This window comes from Puma concolor, chromosome B1, assembly GCF_028749965.1.
Source record: "Puma concolor isolate L17-30 chromosome B1, mPumCon1.1.hap2, whole genome shotgun sequence".
In the NCBI taxonomy this organism is placed as follows: Eukaryota; Metazoa; Chordata; class Mammalia; order Carnivora; family Felidae; genus Puma; species Puma concolor.
Genome location: NC_141670.1, coordinates 134,934,408 through 134,954,764, shown reverse-complemented (window position 1 = coordinate 134,954,764; position 20,357 = coordinate 134,934,408). Strand labels below are relative to the sequence as shown.

At 38.1% G+C, this 20,357-nt stretch overlaps 1 protein-coding gene across 1 annotated transcript in view; it reads right to left on the bottom strand.

Moving 5' to 3' along the window:
• Positions 1-7,206: 7,206 nt before the first annotated feature.
• The window catches only part of HSD17B11 (hydroxysteroid 17-beta dehydrogenase 11), a 34,904-nt gene continuing 21,753 nt past the window's right edge, over positions 7,207-20,357 (bottom strand). Inside the window, exons 6-7 of the mRNA XM_025922376.2 lie at positions 13,099-13,215; positions 7,207-8,060 (exon numbers count right to left, since the gene is read on the bottom strand). Of these exons, the coding sequence (XP_025778161.1) occupies positions 7,970-8,060; positions 13,099-13,215 (208 nt within the window). The 3' untranslated portion in view covers positions 7,207-7,969. The remainder of the gene's footprint in view (positions 8,061-13,098; positions 13,216-20,357) is intronic.

Below are 20,357 nucleotides of genomic sequence, written 5' to 3'. Positions count from 1 at the left end.
AGCATCAATATTTCAGTTAACTAATTTTTTTTTTACATGAGATGCACATTTCCCTGAAACCCTCTTAAGTTTGGGGGAGATTGGAGGTTATACAAAGCAATCAAATCCCTTTGTGATACTATGGGAATGAGCATTAAATCTCCTGATTTATGCTCCAAAAGTCTCCACTTAAAAGTGGTGTGGGGGCGCCTGGGTGGCGCAGTTGGTTAAGCGTCCGACTTCAGCCAGGTCACGATCTCGCGGTCCGTGAGTTCGAGCCCCGCGTCGGGCTCTGGGCTGATGGCTCAGAGCCTGGAGCCTGTTTCCGATTCTGTGTCTCCCTCTCTCTCTGCCCCTCCCCCGTTCATGCTCTGTCTCTCTCTGTCCCAAAAATAAATAAACATTGAAAAAAAAAAATTAAAAAAAAAAAAAAAGTGGTGTGACTTCCAATACCCCAAAGTAGAAACAGTCCAAGTGTCTATCAACAGATGAATGGATAAACAAAATGTTATACATACATACAATGCAATATCATTCCTCTTTTAAAATGAATGCAATTCTGATATATGCTACAACATGAATGAACCTTAAAAACATTATGCTAAGTAAAATAAAAGACACAAAAGGACAAATATTGTTTGACTCCACTTATATAACCTATATTAGTCTGATACATTGAGATAGAAAGTAGAATGGTGGTTATTGGGAAATGCCACTATTTCTTTGGAGACCATAACATGAGACATTTACAGGATTTATGTACATTGCTATAACCCACTATTTTAGTCTAACTATAGTAGTCTGCCAAGTAGAAGTTGAGGATTATAATCTCTTCAAATAAATAATTTCCCCTTCCTTTCTGGAGGTTTAATTGTCAAAGGTTCTGTGCCCTACCAAACTGATAAAGCAGTATTAGGTAGTCTTAAATGTCTTATAAACTTCTTGAAACTCCAAAACCTAGTTCCTACCTGAACAAATCCCAAGTTCACATCTTGTAGAGGCCTCTGCATATTTTCTGTTTATGAAACACGTTGCTTCATCTCTGCATATCAATCCTACTTTTTTTCTTATAGTAGCAAAGAAAGGGTCTTGATCGCTATTGTGTACTTCTCAAGATTTCTTTCCTTGTTCCTCCAATTATTCTTTTTTCCCTATGAATTCCAACTTCTTCCTGCCTACAGGACCTGTCTCTTTTGCTTTCAACTACCTTCTGATCTCTCCAATTATAAAAATATTCTGTGAAATCTTTCCCTACCCAATCCCCTTTTACCATCCTGTCTTTCATATCTTACTGTCAAATTATTATATAGTAATTACCTCTGTTCTCTGGCTACCCATTTCCTTGGGAGGATAGAAATCTCTTGTCTCTTTATTCTTCACCTGGTGCATAGTGCCATGGTGGTCCTGAATATAAAGAGCTATGTGAGTATCACCAGTCCTGAAGATGGAAGGTGGGTGGGAGGTGAGCCATAAATGGGACCTAAAGGGCGAGCAGGGGTTGACCACATGGTGAACAGGATAAGAATGCTCCAGATATAGGAAACCATGTGTAGAGGCACTGGGATGTGAAAGATCATGGCACACTGAAGGACTAGGTCTGTCTTGGATAAGAGAGTGTAGGGCAGAGAGAAGGTAATGTATAGGTGCACAGAGGCTCAATCATTGAGAGCCTCAGCATCAAGGAAGGCTAGTGAAATGTTTTGAGCAGAGGACTGCCATCATCAGATTTAGAAATGCCACAGGATGGAGGATGCATTGGAAGAACGGCAAGAATAGATGGAGGGAAACCAGTGGACAGCTGTTAGGTCACCCAGGCCAGAGATGGTGGTGGCCTGAATGAAAGTGGTGGCAAAGAGATATTTGGGAGAGGGAATAATAGAATAAATGGGCATTAATTTAATAAATATACATCAAACTCTTGATATAGTCTTAGGGACTGTTCCAGGCATTGGGGATACAGCATTGAACAAAATACATCAAAACAAATCACTTCCCTTGGGAAATTTATGCTCTAGGGGCAATGTAGACAATAAAGATGATAAATAAGGAAGATATATAGTATGCTCCACAATGGTAAGTGCCAGGGAGAAAAATCGAGAACAGAGGCAGAAATGGAATCTGGTAGGGCATGGTTGTGTAGGCAGGGTTTTAGGTAAGGAGTGCTAAGTTCTGAAAAGACCTAAGGGAAAAAAGACTTAAAAGGAAGATGGAGCTAGCCATGTGGGTATCTGTGGGAAGAACATTCTGGAAAGGGAACAGTGACATACAAAGGTCTTGAGATAGGAATATGTCTGGTGAGTAATGGAACATCATGGGCGTGAACTGAAAGAAGGTGAGGGTAGTGTGACAGTGTTATGGGTCAACATGGATAGGTTATAGTTTCTAGCTATTCAGTGTAACAGTAATCTAGGTATTCCTGTGAAGGTATTTTGTGCTTAATATCTATGATCAGTAGTCTTTATTTTTTTTAATGTTTATTTATTTGTTTTGGGAGAAAGAGGGGAGGGGCAGAGAGAGAGAAGGAGAGAAAATTTCAAGCGGGCTCCGAGCTGCCAGCACAGAGCCCCACTCAGGGCTCTATCTCTCTCTCTCTCAAAGATAAATAAACATTTGGAAAAAAAAAGAGACTGAGAGAGAGATACCAGAGACGTCCCTTGCCCCTTCTGCTATGTAAAGACACAGAAAGAAGACAGGCTGGCTGGTTGTAAACCAGGAGGCAGGCTTTCACTAGACACCAAATCCTTGATATTGTCAGCCTGAACTAAGATATCCTGAGTTAGAAGAAATTCTGCCTCAAGACTGCAACATCAACTTGTGCCCAAGAGTTTCCAGTCTTCCTGTCTCCCCAACAGATTTCAGAGTTGCTAGCCTCCCACAATCACATGAGCCAATTCCTCAATTCCTTGAACTGTATCTCTTCTTGTATGTATGTATGTATGTATGTATGTATGTATGTGTGTATGTATGTAGATATATAAAATTTCCTACTGGCTCTGTTTCTCCGGAGAACTCTAATACAGGTAATAAGGTAGTGGAGAAGAAGACTAGATTACATATGGCCTTCTAGGTCATGGTAAAAACTTTAGCTTTAAGTTTTAGACGAGAAGCTGATGGGATATTGTGAGCTGAAGCATGATGTGAACTCATACTTTAAAGACCCATTCTGGCTGCTGTGCTGGGGGTAACAAGAGGTGATGGTGGCTTGCATCAGGGTGGTGGCAGTAGGGGTGATAAGAGGTGATAGAATTCTGGATATAGATATAGATATAGATATAGATATAGATATAGATATAGATATAGATATAGATACAGATATAGATATAGATATAGATATATCTGCTGTTTATTTGTCTATTTTTGAGAGAGAGAGAGAGAGAGAGAGAGAGAGAGCAAGGGAGGGGCAGAGATGGAGGGAGACAGAGCATCCCAAGCAGGCTCCGCTGTCGGTACGGAGCCTGACACAGCTGGAACTCATGAACCATGAGATCATGACCTAAGTTGAAATCAAGAGTTGAACACTTGACCGACTGAGCAACCCAGGCACCCCCGTATATATTTTCAAGGTAGAACAAACAGAATTGTTTTTGTAATGAATGTGGGGAGTGAGAGAGAGGAATCAAGGATGACACTACATTTTTTGACCTGAGCAACTGGAATAATGCGGTTTGGAACAGTTTTTGGATAACACGAAAATCTCAGTTTCAGAAATATTGCGTTGAAATGCCTGCAGGTCATACAGGCAGAGATATCAAGAAGGTATTTGCATATGTGTGTGGCATTCAGAGGAGAGATTCAGGCTGGAAATATAAGTGTGGGAATGGTGACCAATATTTAACGTGTGTGCCAAGGACTAGAGGATTTTTCTGAGATGAGGGATGAAGGTGAACAAAAGGAGGCAGGTGTAATTCCAGGTTTTTAGCTTGGACACTTGTTAGATGTGGCATTTTCTGTTGGGGAACACAGATGGTGTAGAGAAGATGCTAGCTTGAATTACTATACGAGGCCACCCGCAATTATAGGGAAGTCTATGAAAGTAAAAGGCACATCTCTCTCATCCTGAGATTGTCCAGTCATCCCTAGACCAATTAAAAAAAAAAAAAAAAAGGGAAAGAAAAAGGAAAACAAAACAAAACAAAAAACTACTGGAGTGGTCAGATTGGCTCTAAAGTGTACCGGGAATTTCTATCTACTTTTGGGAAGGATGTGATGGCCAGTGCAGATTAAGACTATACCAGTATTTTCAGACTCAGCTTTTTAATTTCAGGAAACTTTAGACTGTTGCGATATTGGGTCAGTCCAGGCTAGGTTTTTTGTTTTTGTTTTTGTTTTTTTTTAGGTAGAATACTTGAGCAACTAGGATTTAGGATTTCATTCTACCTTAAAATAATTCCTAGATGAAACAGCTTCAATTCCCATTGGAGATTTTCATTGGCTAATTATGGAATATTGTCTGAATACCAAGGGGAGCTTGAGTAAAAGGAAGCAGAGGGGGCTTAGGGTGATGGTTCAACTATCCAGGAATTCCACTGAGGTTGTAGGATGAGTCAGCAAACTTGGGCTCAAATCCTCAGCTTGACCTCTGAGTAGCAGTGTGATTTCAGGTAAGTTTGGTGAATGCCTTTGGGCTACCTCATCTATGAAATGGGAATAATGATGTCTACCACCCAGAATTCTTCAAGGGAGTAAGTCTATTGCCCAGCCTGGGAGAGGAGGCTCTTAATAATTGCTCCCCTCCCCCACAGTAAAATCCTCATTAGCTATTTACTTGCTAGCCAAGTTGATGTTGACAACCTACTAAGGGTCAATTTTAACCCTTTTCCTTGGCTTGATTCCTTACTCTTTCTAATCCTTATTTCCATTAAAAAGAATAGATTTCTGGCATGAGAATGGTAGCATGGGGACAGGGACAGGGAAGAGTGCTTCTGAAGGCAAGAATGGGAATATTCTCAAAGGGAATAAGGAGAGGCCAGTGAGTCCTTGTTGTCCCATAGCAGGGCTCCAGGGTGATAGCAAGGGCTCAGGAAGACTTTATGGTGTCTCCAGGGAGTGTTAGTTCCTTACCAACAGTCAGGATTTCTGTACCCCACAAAAGAGAGAGCCGTCTGTTATCAAGGTCCTATATTAGGACCACAGAGGACCATGATAGTTGACAGTTAGAGAAGTCTTTCCTGTTTACCCCAAGGCAATGTAAGCCTCTTTGATTTTGGTGTGACTCTCAGAAGTGGCCCTATTGGTGGTTGAGATGAGTTTTCCCACTAAACTGTTAGGACGTGGGTTCAGAGTTAGAATTCATTCATTCAAATAACAGTTAAAAGTTTTCAGACTTAGAGTCAAAGCAGTAATTGCCTGATGTTAGTGAATCAGAACAAGCTTTTTTTTAACAACAGCAACAAGAAAAAAAAAAAGAAAAAAAAAAGGAGGGGGGAGGCAGAGAACAAAAACCCAGAACTCCTACAGCATTCATTAACCTTTCAACAGAGTTAGGGCGTCAGCCTCTAAGGTTCTGAGTTATTGCTTGCTACAGGAATTTCAGCAATGCCTTCGACGCCTACTACACAGAATTGCTGGAAGATTAAATGGCCAAGTGTGCCTAGCATATGGTTAACATTCATGAAAAGGACTGATTACCATTCTGTCAGCGTACTATCCAAGAAGTAGTACTTATTTCTCATAATGGTTAATGCCAGAATCCTTCCAAGTGTTAATTTCAGACAAGTGTGTTAAGAGGTAAACATGTTTTGGGGTGCCTGGGTGGCTCAGTCGGTTGAGTGTCCGACTTCGGCTCAGGTCATGATCTCGCAGTCCGTGAGTTCGGGCCCCACGTCGGGCTCTGTGCTGACAGCTCAGAGCCTAGAGCCTGCTTCGAATTCTGGGTCTCCCTCTGTCTCTGCCCCTCCCCCACCCATGCTCTGGCTCTCTCTCTCTCTCTTTGTCAAAAATAAATAAATACTAACAACAAATTTAAAAAAAGAGGTAAACATGTTTATTGTGAAAAGAGGAAAGTCATCAGTAATCTTGGGGCCTCAGTCACCTTACTGAAGTTTCACTGTGTTTCCTCCTCACCTACTTCATTATTCTTGGCAAGCTGGAGCAGGTATAACTTAATCAAAATAATAAACACTACATGTATTTCAAAATGAGTCCCAAGCTGACTGGAAGAGACTCTCCAACCTTCTAGTGTCACTCTCACCTAACAGGACAGGGTTTAGGTAAATCTATAAATTCTGTGGTTATTCACAGGTACTCCAGTAGAGTGCTACCAGAGCATGGCTAATGTTGGAGAAGAGTCTAAGTTATGTTATTTAAATGTGACAATGTTTTTGAAGGAGGCATTTTTGACTCAGATATGTATTTACATCAACTGAATGTAGAATGTACTCTGACAGCAATTGTATTTGGATTCTCTGTATTAGAAGGTAGTTGATGGGCAGGGAGAACATTATTGCAGGAATACCTGCTGTGAAACATTTTCATATATTATAGAATCTACAGTATAATAACCTTCCTTAAGCTGATTATCTTATGATCCTTATCATCTGCAGTGGCACTGATGACATAACTTAATTGTTCAATAAGCCAACTGTTTAGGAAAGTACCAGACACATATTAAATAAATATAAGTTTTGGGGAGTCTGGGGGACTCAGTCAGTTAGGTGTCTGACTTTTGATTTTGGCTCAAGTCATGATCTCATGGTTCGTGAGTTCGAGCCTCGCGTCGGGCTTTGTGCTGGCGATGCAGAGCCTGCTTCGGATTCTCTCTCTCCCTCTCTGCCCCTCCCCTGCTCTCTTTCTCTCTCTCAAAACAAATAAACTTTTTTTAAAAGTTAAAAAAGTAAAAATAAGTAAGTATGTTTCTGTTTAGAAACAGAATCAAGATCTTTTACCATGAAATTTCTGTACCTAAATGTGACTCATTTACCTACATTTCACCAGGGTCAGTGATTCTGAGTTATATGTTTTCTAAGTATGAACCTTCTGATGGAAGGATCAAAGTTCTTTACTTTGTGTATATTAACACAGTCTTGGAAATATTTTTCTTCAATAGAAATCCAACAAACCTGAATATTTTTTCAATTCATATTCTCATCTCACTGAGCCTCACTTGCATCCAAGAAATTTCCAGATATTAAAAAAATAAAAAAAGATCTTTGATTATATAATGCATTTTCCTTTAATTTGAAGGATAAATCAAGCTTTCTTTTCAAGACAAAAAGACAGAGACAAAAGTTTAAGTTTGATTTGTTTATTGTTGCCACTATGGGTACACTCTCTTAATTCTCTGCCTCAAATCCCAATGGTGCCTCTATACCTGCAAGATGTGTCCATCTCTAGTTTCCTTGAGCTGAAATGTTTGGCTTTGGAATGAAACAGTGTGGTAATGTGCAGGATGAAATGTTTGAGCAGTATTTCTTACATCACATGAAACTCACTGTGAAATGCCATTAGATACAGTTCTTCATTAAATTTAGAGAGCCTGAAGTTTCTGTTTTTATGGAGAATAGAAAAGGAAACACGTGAATTATATAAAACTTAAGTGAAATTAGAAATACCACTATATCTTACATATTTATAATACAAATTTTGCAAAGCCTTCACAAGCCACAAACTCTTAGAAATTATTATAAAATTATTTTTGTTCCTTTTCTCCATTTTCTGTGAGGTCAATTCCTAAGATATTCCCCTCTTTGTATTATATGAAATTAGCTTTCAGCTAGAGGAGAGGTGGTAATAAATGTGCACTGCCAGGGCCTCAAAAGAGGATACTGAAGAAAAAAAGATAATTAGGAAAAGCAGAAGTCTAAACGTTAAAATTCTGGTGAATATTAGATGAAACCCACTGAGACCTGCTAAATCAGTTTTATTTATCTATGGCTAACGTATGAAGAAGAATTTAAGTTATGTTACTTAAATATAATGATGTTTTGGAAAGCAGGCATTTTTAAGGTATATATTTACATCAACTAAATGTAGAATGCAGCCCATGTAGAACTTATTGTCCTTTAGTTTTATATCCAACAACTGCATCAAACCTAATATCGATCTTTCGTTTTAAAAATGCCAGGAAACGCTCAGGAAGGATCCTAAAAAAAAGATACATGAAAATAATTAGGAAATTAATATTAAATGCACTTGTAAAATATATTCTTTTAAAATACTTATGTCTATCATGTATCATCTTTTTTTTTGCATGAGAGAAATAACTTTTTAATATATGTTCTATGATTAGGCAGCTATATGCAATGTAGAAATCATACTGGAATACAGTCAGGGAGCCCTGTGATAAAATGAGAGTAAAGTGGAACAGGCATATAAAAGACAGAAACTATTGTGTTGGGCTTCCTCTCTCTCTCTTTTTTCTTTCTCTTCTTCATTTACGAATAAGGAAATTTTTTGGATATTTCTTAAAAAACCAGAGTTTAGCCCCATTGCCCTAGTCCCCACCTAAAAATGAACATACATTTTTTTTTTTGTAGGCTTCATGCCCAATGTGGGGCTTATACTTAGAACCCTGAGATCAAGAGTCACATGCTCTACTGACTGAGCCAGCCAGGCACCCCAATAATGAATATTTCTAAAGTCCCCCATTATAATGCTGTTTTCTCATCCACAGCCGGTTATGGAAATACCTTTAGGGTGGAGGCTTCCAAGCCTTGGATAAATATGTGCAAACAAGCCTTGTCTGAAAACTGAAGATATGATTTGTCTCTTACTTCTCTGGACTATTTTCTAGTGAATGTACGTGCTGCTGTGACAGCTAATTTAACAATTAGAAGGAAAGCAGTACCATATTAATAGCAAGTTCTTGTCATCAGCAGTTTCATAATCAGTAGAGATAATATACATCTATAATCTGCCAGTATGGGTGTATCCTTTATCATGTATCATCTTAAACAAGATTAAGAACTTTAACTCTGAGTCACTACTATATGTTCTTTTCAATTAAATCCATTTTGGTTTCAAAAGGGAAAGGAAGGAGGTTTAACCACCTTTTAGGGTAGGAGTCACTTGAAATATTTAGTTTTTGAAATAAATATGCTCCTGTATTTTTCAGAAGATCCAGAGAAGAGGTGTGTAGAACTGAAGAGCTGAGATGTTAAAGACTTTTGAAACAAGAAACGTCACACTGGGAAGGAAGTGAGAATAGGAACTACTTTTACACTTTGTAATCCAAAATATTGCTCAAATGCTCCACTAAGAGACTAAAGAAACAGAACTGCTAAGTGAAAGTGCAGAGAATGAACTTGGTTTTGAGCATAATGCTGAACAAATTATTTAACTTTTGAGTTTAAACTCCTCACATGAAAATGGAAACAACACCTACTCCACACTGTTCTTGTGAAACATCAATGTGTTAATATAAAATACTTTAAATATTCTATTTTGTGCATGATGGATACGTGGTAGGTCCAAATTTTTCTTCCCACCCTATATAGGCATACCTCGGAGATATTGCAGATCTTGTTCCAAAATACAGCAATAAAGCGAATATCACAATAAAGCGAGTCAAATGAATTTTTTGGGTTTCCAGTGCATACAAACATGACGTTTACACTATACTGTGGTCTATTAAGGTGCAATAGCATTATGTCTAAAACAATTTTATACGCCTTAATTAAAAAATACTTTATTGCTAAAAAGCACTAACCATCATCTGAGCTTTCAGCAAGTTGAAATCACTGATCACAGATCACTGTAACAAATATAATCTTGAAAAAGTCTGAAATATTGTGAGTGACACAGAGACATGAAGTCAGGAAATGGTGTTGGAAAAATGATGCTGGTAGACTTGCTTGATGTAGGATTATCACAAACCTTCAATTTGTTAAAAATACATCTGAGAGTACAGTAAAAGGCAATAGAATGAGATATGCCTGTATTTAAGAATATTGAGGAACTTGTCACAATCCAATGAGTCTGAGGGGATCTAAACAGAATATATGAATCAGTGTAACTATAGTTGACCCTTGAACAACACACATGTATCTTTTGACTCCCCCAAAACTTAACTACTAATAGTCTACTGTTGACTGGAAGCCTTCCTGATAACATAAACAGTCAATTAGCACATGCTTTATATGTTATTTGTATTCTATACTATATTCTTATAATAAAGTAAATCAGGGTAAAGGAAATGTTATTAAGGAAATCAAAGGAGAAAATACACTTATAATACTGTACTGTACTTATAAAAAATCCACCTATAAGTAGACCCCTAAAGTTCAAACCCATGTTGTTCAGGGTCAACTGTATATACAGACATCTGACCAGATGGCATTAAAATAAAGCTTGGCAATTGAGCACTCAACACTCACAGTCAGAGAAAAATCAGGGCAATGATAATAATAGTGTTAATTATAATAATAACAGTTGTATATAACTTTTATTGAATACTCCAAATGCATCATTTTATTTATTCCTCACAGTCCTACAAAGCCTTACTGTCTCCATGTGACAGATGACGACACAGCTTCAAAGAAATTAAACAACTCATCTAATGGATAAAGAAATTGTGGTTTATATACACAATGGAGTACTACGTGGCAATGAGCAAGAATGAAATATGGCCTTTTGTGGCAATGTGGATGGAACTGGAGAGTGTGATGCTAAGTGAAATAAGCCATACAGAGAAAGACAGATACCATATGTTTTCACTCTTATGTGGATCCTGAGAAACTTAACAGAAACCCATGGGGGAGGGGAAGGGAAAAAAAAAGAGGTTAGAGTGGGAGAGAGCCAAAGCATAAGAGACTCTTAAAAACTGAGAACAAACTGAGGGTTGATGGGGGGTGGAGTGAAGGGGAGGGGAGGTGATGGGTATTGAGGAGGGCACCTTTTGGGATGAGCACTGGGTGTTGTATGGAAACCAATTTGACAAAAAATTTCATATATGAAAATAAATAAATAAAAATAAACAACTCATCTGTGTTCGTGTGTGAGCAAGTCACAAACACAGCTTCATCTAACCCCAGAGCACAAACTTTGTGCCTCTATGCTAAAGGTCTAGGAAATAAAATTAATTTATTCAATCAACAAACATTTTGGTGCCCCCTATGTGTGCATCAACTCTCCAAAGTACAGGGGCTACATACAGTGATGAAAAACAGGCAAATTTCCTTCCCTCATAGACTTACATTCTAAAGGACTATAATCACTGAGTGCTTACTTATGAAATGTAACAAGCAAAATGCTCAACACTTCACAGGTTTTAACTTAGTTACTCACCAAGGAGATCCTTGGTGATCTCCTTGAGTTTCATTATCTAAACCTCTAAGGTATGTTCAACCATAATTCCTTGTAGAAGGGGCTAAAAAGCCTGACATGTGTCGTGTATGCTTTTGATCTCTTGAAATGTTTTCAGTTCCTAGGTCAGTAATTCTCAAAGTATGATCTTTCAACCAACTGCCTGTGGCAGTTGCCTGTTAAAATACAGATGTCTGGGTCCCAACCAAAACATCCAATATTAAAGCCTCTAGGGATGACATCCAAGAATCTATATTTTTAAAATTATCTTCCTAAGTGATCCTGATGCCCCACTATGTTGCAGAAGCCTGACTGTAGGGACAAAGATCAAGAGGCTTCCTCCCTTCCTTCCTCTCTCTTCTCTCTTCCCTCCCTTCCTTCCTCCCTCCCTCTCTTCCTTTAACCTAAGCCATCTCTTCACCTTCCCCTCACTACCTGGATCAGCCTCGCTATCACACAGTGTTAACATATGAGTAATGAGGCAATGTGTTATGAGGAAGGTGGTTATACCAGTGGTTTCCAATCTTGGCTGTACATCAGAATTACTGGGGAAGTTGTATCTCTCAGAGACCAGACCACACTCCAGACCAATGACATCAGTCTTGGGGAGTAGGTCTCAGGCGTTAGTATTTTGAAAACTCCTAAGCGAATTCCAATGTGACCAAAGCTGAGAGCTACTGCTCTAAAGTAGTACTTCTCAAATTTGAATATGTATTCAGATCAACTACATGGCAGATCTTACTAAAATGCAAATTCTAGTTCATGACACCAAGAGAGTCTGTCTTTCTTTCTTTCTTTCTTTCTTTCTTTCTTTCTTTTCTTTCTTCCTTTTTTTCTTTCTTCCTTTTTTTCTTTTTCATTTTTTTTGAGAGTCTGTATTTCTAACAAACTCCTAGGTGGTGCTGATGTTGCTGGTCCGTGGAAGTAGCAAGGCTCAAGGATCTTTAAAGTTGTAAAAGATTATTTAACAATTTCTATGGTTCGGTATGATTTGTACAAAACAAGAGCTCAATGATTATCTGTTGTATATTTAAATGAATATTTAAAACCTAAATCTCTAATATGGTTGTCCTATGATTCTATTATGTAACAATGCTTAAAAAACTATCCTTCTTTGGGGTGCCTGGGTGGCTCAGTCAGTTCAATGTTGGACTTTGGCTCAGGTCATAATCTTATGGCTAATGAGTTTGAGCCCCGCTGTTGGGCTCTGTGCTGACAGCTCAGAGCCTGGAGCCTGCTTCAGATTCTGTATCTCCCTCTCTCTGCCCCTCCCCTGCTTGAGCTCTGTCTCTCTGTCTCTCTCTCTCAAAAATAAACATTAAAAAAATGTTTTTTTAAAGAAACAAAAAAACACCTATCCTTCTTTATAGTCATTCATTTATGAGACAAGACTTCTAGAAATATACACACTTCTCTAAAAAAAAAAAAAAACCCAAACTTTAAAACTTGTGGAAATTATTCAGTTCATTTACCCAACTGCTGTATAAACTTTGCTTCAAGGATTAACAAATGTGGTTTTAAAAACTGAGGGACTGGGGTTCAGATAGCTCAGTTGATTAAGCATCTGGCTCTTGGTTTTGGCTCAGGTCATGATCTCACAGTTTCGTGAGCTGGAGCCCCACATCCAGCTCTGCACTGGCTGTGCAGAGCCTGCTTCAGATTCTCTCCCTCGCTCTCTGCCCCCTCCCCTGTTCACACTCTCTTTAAAAAATAAATAAACTTAAAAAAAACACACTGAGGGATTATTTAAGCCTATCATTTTTATTACTTTAATTCCACTTAATTGTACTTTATCAAATGTCTGGTTTTAAATCTGAGTGAAAATATATAACACATAAATCTTTGTTTATAATGCTGATAGACATAACTGTCACTTACCTTTCCAGTACTGTTAACAAGGATATAGAAGATGGAATAAAAATCATTTTCTGTTCAGTGAGGATCCCATCCATCAGCTTGTCTACCACTTCCTCAGGTTCCAGAATGGGTCCCAAACTGAAATCAGAAGCAGTCTTTAGCAACAAAACATTTCCTGAAACTTTAGCTTTAGTTTGGTGCTAAACAAATGATAAATTACCACAGGATTCATAACATAAAGGACTTTGTAGCATCTGATCCATTAGAAGTGCTCAAAAATAGCAGCTGCTTTAGCATTAATAGTAACAACCATTTATTTAGCGCTTATCATGTACTGCACATTGTGCTAAACACTCTTACAGAGGACATCTCACTGAAGTTTTACAACAGCCTGTGAAGGAGACACGACAGTCCCTATTTTGCAAATAAGAATTATAGAAGGAGCCAGGACTCAAAAATAAATCAGCTAGATTAAGACTGACAAATTCACTTCTAAATCTTTAGAAGTCTTGGGGAAAAGGTCAAATACCATTACACAAGTTTTATTACACACTAAGACTCTTAGTTAACAATGTCTAAAGTGTCAGGGAAAATTAAAATACAAAAGTGTGCTCAGCTCAAGGTCCTTGATCTCCATATGGAACCCTTATATTTACTAGGTCTTGATTTAATTTTCAGCTTTGTTACTTAGTTCCATGTTGGATCTTCACTGTCTAAACACCCTGGCATATGCACTATGTGGTCCCTAAAGAGTGACCTTTGTTAGAACATGTGCACTTAGAATGGTGTTACACAAGGGGTGCCTGGGTCGCTCAGTCGGTTAAGTGTCTGACTCTTGGTTTCAGCTCAGGTCATGATTTCGCGGTTTTGTGAGTTCGAGCCCTGTGTCAGGCTCTGCACTGACAGTGTGACACCTGCTTGGGATTCTCTCTCTCCCTTTCTCTCTGCTCCTCCCCTGCTCTTGCTTTCTCTCTCTGAAAATAAACGAATAAAATTTTAAAAAGGTTGGGGGGCTTCTGGGTGGCTCAGTCGATTGAGTGTCTGACTCTTGGTTTCGGCTCCGGTCCTGATCTCATGGTTTGTGAGTTCAACAACCACATCAGGCTCTGTGCTTGCAGTGTGGAGCCTACTTGGGATTCTCTTTCTATCTGTCTCTTTCTGCCCCTCCCCTGATTGTGCTCTCTCTCTCTCTCTCTCTCTCTCTCAAAATAAATAAATAAACTTAAAAAAAAAAAAAGGATGGGTGTTACACAAGAATTGGTTGTCAGTTTTTAACATTTTATTAATGACTTAGAAAAAAAGGTACATAATTGAATACACTCATGAAATTTGCCAACATCACCAAACTGACTAACATTTTGGGGAGGCAGACTTTAAATGTGTGTGACTAGTTAAGAGGAGTGAGACAAAAAGAATTGGGTGGGATTCATTAGGAACAAATATAGAATAGTTCATTCAGATACAAAACATATGCAGTAAAGTAAAATTGGGACAGTTGAGAAGTATAGTAGTATGCTTATAAGTGAGTGTGATCATTGACTACATGAAGGAGGGCAGAGTTTAAAATATATATATAGGATATCATCTTTCATTCTCAGCATAGGTCAGTCATTTATTAGAACACTGTGTTCACCCTGGACTCTGAAGAATTACATAAGAAAAATCTGGAGAGCAACAGGAGAGAAAATGTAATAATAAAGGCGATAGCTTTTGGTCCAGAGGAGGCGGTGGAAGCTTGAAGAAGACTAAGCACTCCTTTAGCCTGTGGCAATAGGCAGGGGTATTAGGGCAATAGGATGATGAATCTAGGAAGTGAAGGATGCTTGTGCCTTGAAGTATCCAGAAGGAAATTAACTTTCTAGCATATTGCTACCAGACTTCACTATTCCCAGGCTCCATGAAAGCTCACAAACACCTGTGTAAACAGTACGGCATACCCCCTCATTCACACTGTGGTCTTGTGAGCCTATCAATCAAATCGTGTTGCACTGACTAAACTTTTCTTAGTGTGTTTGATCTCTTTATCCAAAGTTTTAGCTTCTGCCAGAATAATTTTCATGAAATTTAATGGCTAGCCAATATCATGATTTTTAAAAGACCAAAAGACTTCCAGAAAATCAACTTATTGGCAGAATAAAATCTTAAACATTAAAATATCAGTACATGGAAAAATGTTTTCCTATGACAGACTAATGTTAACAAGAGTTGTAAATCCTATGAAATAAATGTTCATGACCGATTTTGTAGAAACTATTCAAAAACACTTCAGGCCCATCTGTTGGTGTAGGGTAGGAGAATGCATGTGGGGCATAGGAATACTTAGGAACAAAGGGTATTTTCAGGTAGAAGGACTATGTTTGATTAATTGAACTACCACTTAAGTAGCTGAGTAATTTGGGGGAAGATATTGCTACTCTTTAAAGTTTAGAAGTTTTTGTTTTTGCATTTTATCTGAAAACTGGAGTTAATGCAGTGGTTTGCTAGTAAATGTTTCACAACTGGCTCCTTAGGGCACAGAATTATCTGTTTTGTACCATTTACTTTCTATGGTGTAAGAACCATGGCCGATTTCAAGCTATTAACATTGTGTCCCCAAATGAGTCTAAGCTGACCTCAGCACTCCACTGGTAATGTGTAGGGAAGTACTTAATACAGTCATATGACACAAATGTTACCCATCACCTTCTTTCATAGCATTTTCTTTCTTATGGTGCTAGCCAACAAAAACTAGTATCTTTCTGTAGCACACACAAAAACTAAATTTTTAGAGAAAAATTTTAATGCATATTTTATGTAGGAGGATAGATGTTTTTAAAAGGATATTAAACAAAAATAAATCTTGACTGTCAAAAAATTCCATCAGAATATCCAATTTCACTTAATTCATAAATTCAGATTATGTTACATTGTTTATATCACTAATTGGAAAGAGAGAGATAACTTATTTGAGAGAAAAACATTTATTTATTTATTTATTTATTTATTTATTTATTTATTATTATTATTATTATTTTTTTTAACGTTTATTTATTTTTGAGACAGAGAGAGACAGAGCATGAACGGGGGAGGGTCAGAGAGAGGGAGACACAGAATCTGAAACAGGCTCCAGGCTCTGAGCTGTCAGCACAGAGCCCAATGCAGGGCTCGAACTCACGGACCGCGAGATCATGACCTGAGCCGAAGTTGGCCGCTTAACCGACTGAGCCACCCAGGCGCCCCTATTTATTTATTTTTTTAAAACAAATGTTAAAATTTTTTTTTTATCTTGGGGAGAGAGTGTGCACACGAGTAGGGGAAAGGCATAGAGAGAGAGAATCTTGGGGCTCAGTCCCATGACCCTGGGATCATAACCTGAGTTGAAATCAAGTGTTAGATGCTCAACTGATTGAGCCACCAGGTGCCCCAAGGGAAGAACATTTTATGAAAAACTGTTCATATACCTAATGATAGAGCTCCAAAATACATGAAGAAAAATTGATGGAATTGAGAAAAAACAGTTTAAAAATAAGAATTGGAGACATTAATTTTACTTTCAAAAATGAATTGAACAACTAGAAAGATTAGCAAAGAAATAGAAGACTTGAACAAAAATATAAATCAACTAGACCTAACAGCATCTATAGCTTTGAACGGGCTTTTCTCTACCTTATTTAAATTTTGTTTATAATCATTATACATTATCACAAAAGCAATAAAGATACCTCCAATGACATATCTAGTACACATTTTAAATATGGTGTTTCTCAGGACAAAATCTTCAATTAAAAATTTATGTAAAGTGGGGCACCTGGGTGGCTCAGTCAGCTAAGTGTCTAACTTCGGCTCAGGACATGATCTCACGGTTTGTGAGTTCGAGCCCCGTGTCGGGCTCTATGCTGACAGCTTGCTCAGAGCCTGGAGCCTGCTTCTGATTCTGTGTCTCCCTCTCTCTGCCCCTCCCCCATTCTCTCTCTCTTTCTCTCTCTCTCTCTCTCAAAATAAATAAACATTGGGAAAAAAATTTTTTTAAATTTATGTGAAGAAATAAAGCTAGGAATAGCAGGGCATTTGGAGTTAGGGAGCTAGTAGGAATTCCAGTCTGCCACTTTCAGGCTGTGTGACCTTGAGCAATCTTCTTAACTTCCCCAACTTACAGTTTCTTTGTTCATAAAATGGGCATTGTAAGACTTATCTTGCAGATAAACATTAGAGCAAGGATAGGCAAACTATGTCCTGGTGCCAAATCTAGTCCTCCTAGATTAGAGATTAGAGGTAATTTATATAAGGTATCTACGCCTAGTCGGGCACCTATTCAGCAGGCTTTCAAAAAATGTTTTTAATAAAACGATTTCTTGATATCCAAGTTTATTTAATGCAAATAACTCTTAGCTATCAAAAAAAATTACTCAGAACACCTGATTACACTTAATTCCAATTAACTCAGATTATGCTGAATTATAACTGCTATAGTAAACCAGTTTCTTTGCAGTGTGTTAGATGTGTAAATATAAGAATCAATAAACGGTATCTTTGATGTGCTTTAAAAGGGAATGTAAGTCCCAACATTAATATGATACAAATTCTTTGGAATCAATCATTTTGAGGTTTGTTTAGTTTCCTTCTTTCAGAAAGGCCCTCCTCTGTGTGAAAAGGGAAAAGGTTTGGCCTGAGGCTCAGTTCTGTTCCTTACAGGTAAATTACTTAATCTCTACAAGCAAAAGCATTGTCATGAGTTTTAAGAAAATTACAAATTTTGGGGCGCCTGGGTGGCTCAGTCAGTTGAGCGTCCAACTTCGGCTCAGGTCATGATCTCGCGGTCTGTGAGTTCGAGCCCCGTATCAGGCTCTGGGCTGACAGCTCAGAGCCTGGAGCCTGCTTCATATTCTGGGTCTCCCTCTCTATCTCTCTCTGCCCTCTCCCGCTCATGCTGTCTCTCTCTGTCTCTCAAAAATAAATAAACATTAAACATATTTAAAAAAAAAAGAAAATTACAAATTTTATTTAGTGTCCACAATATAGACTAAGATCTAACTGTCTTCTAATTAGCACTAAATTTCCAGATTAAAACCAACTTCACCGTTGGTATCTACTCTAGTATCAGTTTATCTTCAAAGGGGTTCATGTGGCAGGGACCAAGACCCAGACCCTTGCCAAACCAGGTTATATTCCTGTGATTGGTCTAGACTCCTGCCAACTTCGATTTATCCTTTTCCCCCCATAGCAAGCTTCCCAATTATTATTTATTTATTTCCCCCAATTATTTTTTTAATTGTCACTAGTAGAGCTTTGCCAGAGAGGGCACTCTTGCCCACAAGGAACGTTAGTTTATGTAGCCTTGTCCTGGGGGCAAGGTTAAAAAACCCAATTATAATTTTATAAAAATATGGTACCTGTTTTTAACTGCTGAAAGGCAGTCTGAGTGAAAAAGTTGACTCAAAATATTATATTAGGATCCAATGAGAGTTTTCCCCCTGAAAATTATTAAATAATGGAGGAAATTGGCAAATCTTACCCTTGAGGATGGTACTACTCTCTGTGACACTCCCTTTTAATTTTAATGAACTCTTAAAAAAATTTATTTGTTCTATTGAGATATGATTAACACATCACATATCACATGTAAGTTTAAGGTGTACAATGTGTTGATTTGATACAATTATATATTGCAATATGATTATCACTGTGGAATTAGCTAACACCTCTATCATAACACATGGTTATTTTTTGTGTGTGATGGGAACAATTAAGATCTAGCCTCTTAGCAACTTTGATGTTTATAATACAATATTGCTGCCTATAATCACTATGCTGCACATTAGAACTCCAGGAGTTAAGTTACTGGTTGCAAGCTTATATCCTGAAACAATTATCTCCTCAATTCCCCCACTCCTGGTAACCACCATTTTACTGTGTTTTTATGAGTCCAGCTTTTTTAGATTCCACACTTAAGTGAGATCATACAGTACTTGTTTGACAGTTTAGTGAAGTTTTATCCTCTTTCTACTTCTGGTCAGTTCCACTCCTCAGGACCCCGAAATAATTCATCTTTTGTTTTCTCTTCAGAGTCCAATTAGGGTTTATTTGATTAATACAGATGAGTTTAAACACTAGGTCTTCTGAAATAAATATGCTTTTGTTTTCTAACAAAATTGTATCTTAAAAATGGACTTTTAGGACAATTTGATAGATTCTTTGTAGGGCATCAGATCTTTGCACAGCTACCAAATTTCTGCTTGATGTTGGCTTTCTGCTCTATAACTGTGGGTAGACATATTTACATTAAGATGTATTTAAATAGAACCCGATATTTTCCCAAAGTGCCACATTGAATATTCTTCATTAATTTAACATATATTTTTACCAAAGGCAGATGAATTGGGGGAAAGAGGCAAAATGAAATTTAAAAATTGAATCTTAGGGGCACCTGGGTGGCTCAGTTGGTTAAGCGTCCAACTTCAGCTCAGGTCATGATCTTGTGGTTTGTGAGTTCAGGCCCCATGTAGGGCTCTATGCTGACAGCTCAGAGCCTGGAACCTGCTTCAGATTCTATGTCTCCCTCTCTTGCTGCCCCTCCCCCACTCACACTCTGTCTCTCTCAAAACTAAACATACATTAAAAAATAAATAAATAGGGGCGCCTGGGTGGCGCAGTCGGTTAAGCGTCCGACTTCAGCCAGGTCACGATCTCGCGGTCCGTGAGTTCGAGCCCCGCGTCGGGCTCTGGGCTGATGGCTCAGAGCCTGGAGCCTGTTTCCGATTCTGTGTCTCCCTCTCTCTCTGACCCTCCCCCGTTCATGCTCTGTCTCTCTCTGTCCCAAAAATAAATAAACGTTGAAAAAAAAAAAAAATTTTTTAAAAATAAATAAATAAAAATTGAATCTTATCAGCATGATAGATCCCAGTATGTATGCAGATTTACTATAAAGATAACATTTCAAAGTAGTGAAGGAAATGATGTATTATTTAATAAATAATGCAAAATAATTCATTAACTATTTGGGAAAAACAAGCTATACGGTGACTTTTTTTTTTTTAATTTTAGAAGGAGGGCGAGAACATGCAAGCAGAGGAGACAGGCAGAGAGAGAGAGAAAGAGAGAGAGAGAGAGAGAGAGAGAGAGAAAATCCCAAGCAGGGACACAGGGCTCGATCGATCTCATGACCCTGGGATCATGACCTGAGCTGAAATCAAGAGTCAGAGGCTCAACCAACTGAGTCACCCAGGTGCCCCTACCATGACCTTATTTCTTAAAGTAAATTTGTGTGGAGCAAAGCTCCAAATGTGAAAATCCAACCATAAAAG